We start from the raw sequence: 5224 nt of genomic DNA, 5'->3' as shown, positions 1-5224 counted from the left end.
ACGTTTTATGAAGTATATAAACTTATTATAGTCAGAAGGAGTAAAAACGTTTCCAAAATAAACACAATATGTAACCGAATACAATACTTTAATGCTTAAAATGTTTAGGAAAAAAGTGGATTACTGGTGTGTATTTTTTATTTAAACTACCAATACCAACCATATACAGTTTACATAATATATTTATGTTCCTAAATTAATATTGTTTATGACCTTCAGACATGTTATGCTCCTCTTCTTTTTAGGCTCAGCTACTAAAATTTCCCTTTTGTTGTAAAATTCCATATTAATATTCAATATTAAGTGGATTTAAACATGCACAGTAAAGAGATTAAATGAAGCAACCAATTACACACGTACACCGCCTGTCGGTCATTTTGGCCAGCCAATCACATACTGTGGTATAATGCGCTAAACTGCAGATAATTTCACGCAGTATGGGGTTTTACCGTGCATTTTGAATGGGTGCATCTGTATCTAGTGCTTCTGTTTCTACTAGATTATCTATATAAAAATCCTTTATTATACTGTACATAGATTACAAGACAAGGGTGTTCTCTTCCCCCCTCTTCTTTTTAATCTTAATGACATCCAGGGAGTCAGTCCTAATGGCAAATATAAAATATTTTTTTTATGAGGACAACAATTTATTGACACTAACAAATCCTAAATCTCGAGAGCTTCTTGTTCCAGATCACCCAAAAAGACCAGACTGGAGCTACTGTAAGTACAGTACTGAACAGAGCTTGCTATTCTCTGTTTTCTAGGGAAGTCTGTTTTCCTGTGTAAAGAATCCTTTGGTTAATAAATGGCCTCTCCTGGCTGGTGAGTGCATTTTTAAAATGGAGAGATTCAGCAGGTTCCCTTCATTTAGTGGCATTTGGGTTTACAGTGAAAGATTTAACCTCAGGTTGTATTCTGGTTAGTTTAGAAGACTTATCTTTTATTTTGGGATATTGTAGACATTATAAAAATTCTTGATAACTTTAGGCCTCTGAGACACATTATTTGAAAGTTTGTACATACAATAGTATAACTTGTGTGAGGTATGTTTATACTGTGTGTGCGTTAGTGTGTGCATTGTCATTATTAATAAATATTTGTTAATCCCAGTGTGCCTGAATTATTACTCTTTTCACCAACGCTGTCCCGGAGAACAAAGAGCTCATGTGCCACTAACTATACCAACAACTCTGGTGTATTTTTGGCCACAATGTTTTACAAGTCTGGGGATTATGATTATTTATTTCATTTATTGATTAATCTGCTTGGTCATTTCCTGATATTTTGATTTTTTCATTTTCACAACTCCCTATTTGTAACTGTATTAGCCCCTCTCTGTAAGTGCACTGTTCACGTACTGTGATATAATAAAAATGTTTTATAATATACTGTATGGTTGATGTCTGTTATGCAATAATATATTTAATTTAATGTTTACTTGTACTATTTTTATGTTTCTAGAAGTTCCCCTGATGAAAGACACATTTCTGATTTAAGTGTTATTGTGTTATATAAATGTAAAACATTATTTGTGCAAACTAATGTGCACAAAACCAATGTGATTGCCTTGTTTTATTTATCCCAATAATATCATTATCAGGCTTCTTCATTCACTGCTACTTTATTAAAAGATTACATTGAGAAAGCATTGTATATGACATTTAAAAATAATAATTTGATAAATGTCAAAATAAGATTGCAGATACAAAACTAACGCTAATGCTTTGATATTCTTAGACATATTTGCATTTTACTGAGTGTCAAATACTGATAAATGTTAATGTAAAACATACAGTAGAGGCAAATCTATACAATATGTCGGCCGACATCTCAACATTTCTACCAAATACTGTTTCCAGGGAGAGCAGAGTACAATATAACTTTCATCCACAGTGAGCTTGTAACCAAAAAATACAGTATTTATACACTTTTCATTGGAACAATGATGGTAAAGATTAGGATTAGAGCTCTGTACTGTATAAGAGTTAAACTTTTTTCCCATTGCAACTATAAAGCCACTCACTAGTATTACACAACAACAGTACCTTGTTTTATATATTTTTTAATTGAGTAAGTCATTAATTTTATGATTTTATGACAAGCCTGTTCATATTAATGATACAATAGTTTCCTGATCCTCTTGAAAAGAAATAGCTTTCAGTTTCTCGTTGTCTTCTCTCAAAGCACTTATGAGTGTTGCAATATCTTCCTGACAGAGAAGATGGTATTTTTCCATGCCCAAGATTTCACACAGATTCAGAGAGATGTCCTGTAGAATGTTAATCACCACATCAAAGATGATGACATACTCAGTCTGTTTCACCAAAACCTGGGCTTTCCCTGACAATGCGTTGAGCATGTGTGTGGCATTCCTCAAGTCTTGCTGGACAGTCACCACGTATGAGATCTTAGAGGAAATGTCTTGAATGTCATTCTGAATTTGTCTTAAGCATGCATCAGTGTTGCTGAGCTCCTCTCTCTTCTTTTCAACCATTTGCTCATATTCCTCTACTCTACTAAGAGATGTGGTGACATTTTCCTCAGATGTCCTCAAAGCCATTTCAGCAGTGTTGGCAGCCTCTGTGGCATTGTTTAAGTCCGTTTGATAGACACCAATCAGAGTAGCTCCTGAAAAATGAAAAAAGGTAAAAAAAACAATAGTGTATTATTTTGTGTCCAGGAAAGACCAATATGAATTGATATTTTCATATTTTATTCTCATCCTTGTGTGAAAGCACATTCACCAGAAACCTCTGGGGGAATAACCTGCTTCTTTCAGTTACCTGACCAGTTGCTGGAAGATAATTTCTTCCAGGAGAAATTTAAAAGTGGGAAGTGGAGGCTTTCTGGGTAAGTCAATGGAATTATGTCTGCCATCTGGAGAATAGAGGGCCTATTGGCTCCACTCAACATAGAGAAAAAGACTGACTGACCACCGAAGGGAGACTGAGACTGTGTAAATATTGTTTTGAAGTCAGTAAGTGGCTTTGCTGCTTGGCTATGATAGTCAGAGACTTTATGCTTCTGACTATAGTTTTCGATGAAGGTTTCATTTTGGTATTTGGTTGTGGCTGTTTTTTTCTTTATTTCACTGTAGTGTAAATAAAGAACACTAGTATGTTTTAACCTTAATGCTGTAACAAACTTCTGATTTCAAGTAACTTTGGGGTCAACTACCAAAATATGAAGATACTGTATACATATGTACAGTATAATGTGGATATGTAGATATGTTGATTCAGTGGTAGAAGCAATTTTGGCACTTCTGTCTACCAAATGTTATTATTACTATACACTACATGTCCCCTTTCAGCACTTACCTATTATAGTCCCAATAATAGGAATAAACATCAGTCCAATTCCAGTGTTTCTAATAGCTTCATCATGCTGCATTCTGGCTTTAATGTCATTAACAATCTGCTGTTTGGACTGAAAATTACTTTTTGCTGACTGCAGTTCATTTCTGTGTCTCTCCAATATTTCAGTGTTGGCTGTGAGCTGGTCTTTCAGGTTGGCCAATTCTGTTTTCTTGCTAACACATTCTCGTTGCAGCCTGCCCTTCTCCATTGTCAGCTCCTCACAGTGCTTGTCCACCTTTTCCACTTTGCATGTTGCAGCTTTATCTGATCGTTCTAGCCATTCCTTTGCTGCCAGAATCAGTTTCCTAATGTCTGCATGTTCCTGCTCCATGTGATTTCTGTCCACAACCAGGAGAATCGCAAAGAGATTCTGCAGTGAGAGGATACCTTCCTTCATGGATGATATAACAGCCTCACCAAATTCCTCCAAGTCTTCGTTACAGATGACAGCGAGTGTCTCTACAGTTGACACTGACATGATTTCTCTACAGAAGAGAAGATTCAAGTATTAGAGTTCAATAAAACAGCTATTACTACAGATTTAAGTTCAATATTGTGAAACATGCAAATGCAGCCATTATAAATGAATGGTACAACCCCGTATCACACGAAATTATCTACAGTTCACCACGTTGTACCGCAGTACGTGATTGACTAGCCAAAATGAACGACAGGGGTCTCATGATGTATTGGTTGTTAGTGAAACGATATAATCATTTAATCTCTTTACTGTGCATGTTTTAATCCACTTAATATTGAATATTAATATGGAATTTTACAACTAAAGGGAAATTTATGCAGCTGAGTAAAAACAAAAGAGGAGCACAACATGTTTGAAGGTCATAAACAATATTAATTTGGAACATAAACATATTATGTAAACTGTATATGTCTGGTTTTGGTAGTTTAAAAAAAATATACACCCGTATTCACTTTCTTCCTAAACATTTTAAAGTCTTTCATTTGGTTACATGGTGTGTTTAATTTGCAAAAGTTTGTATGTGATCCTGACTATATTAAGTTTATATCATTCATAAAAAGTTATAATGTTTTAACCTCATCTATGGATATTTGCGCTCGTTATCATAGTAAAAAAACGCAAACTTTTTAGACTTTCATTAATATGGAACATAACATGGAATCGTGTATCTAAAGAATTTAATAACAGTATTAATTTAAGGATCTAAATCTATGTATCTTTATAGCTGGTAGTATTACTGTAATCCACTTTCTTTGTTAACACGTTTTATTTTTAATTTGACTCATTCACGCATGTTAAAGTATTATGTACACTATATTAACAGTTTTTTGTATATATATTATAACATATTCACTGTTAAGTTATATTAATGAAATAAAAATCGTGAATACTGTTAACTCTTCAACCGGTTTAATTCAAAACTCTTTATTCAGTGGGGAATTTCACAGACGCCTCAAGCCTTAAAATGAAATCGTATATATTGTGATTAGGATTGAGAATAACAAAGTGGTATTAAAAATACCACTGAAACTATAATAATGTGTCTGGTCATTATTAACAGTATCAATTTAATTATAATAATTTCAAGCTTCTTGTATCTTTTTCAGAGTCTCTGTTTTCCTCAGTTTTCATGAGCTTCGCATATTAAAATACTTATTTATGAGACACGATGTTTCAGATTTCAATAACTTTGCCAACTAGCTAACACTTCAGCTAACACACAGAAGCAAACTGAATATAAAATGTGATTGCAAGAATAGTGATTACAAACATTAAAAAACATACTTGATTTATACTATTATACTGTACAGTGTATCAAAATAAACTATGGTGACTACACTGCCCACTAAACCTCTTTCCCACATTTTCACGGGGGCAAAGT

At 33.8% G+C, this 5224-nt stretch overlaps 1 protein-coding gene across 1 annotated transcript; it reads right to left on the bottom strand.

The window, feature by feature from the left end:
• Positions 1 to 1613: 1613 nt before the first annotated feature.
• On the bottom strand, positions 1614 to 3843 carry LOC148646975 (uncharacterized). Its single transcript, XM_088608660.1, has 2 exons — positions 3324 to 3843; positions 1614 to 2631 (listed from the first exon to the last, which is right to left on the bottom strand). The coding sequence occupies exons 1-2, from the start codon at positions 3838 to 3840 to the stop codon at positions 2111 to 2113; spliced, it is 1038 nt and encodes a 345-aa protein (XP_088464786.1). The 5' UTR covers positions 3841 to 3843; the 3' UTR covers positions 1614 to 2110.
• Between the last annotated feature and the right edge of the window lie 1381 nt (positions 3844 to 5224).

The sequence above is a fragment of the Lepisosteus platostomus genome, chromosome 16, assembly GCF_059453375.1.
Source record: "Lepisosteus platostomus isolate fLepPlt1 chromosome 16, fLepPlt1.hap1, whole genome shotgun sequence".
In the NCBI taxonomy this organism is placed as follows: domain Eukaryota; kingdom Metazoa; phylum Chordata; class Actinopteri; order Semionotiformes; family Lepisosteidae; genus Lepisosteus; species Lepisosteus platostomus.
This window is presented reverse-complemented; position numbering and strand designations above follow the sequence as displayed.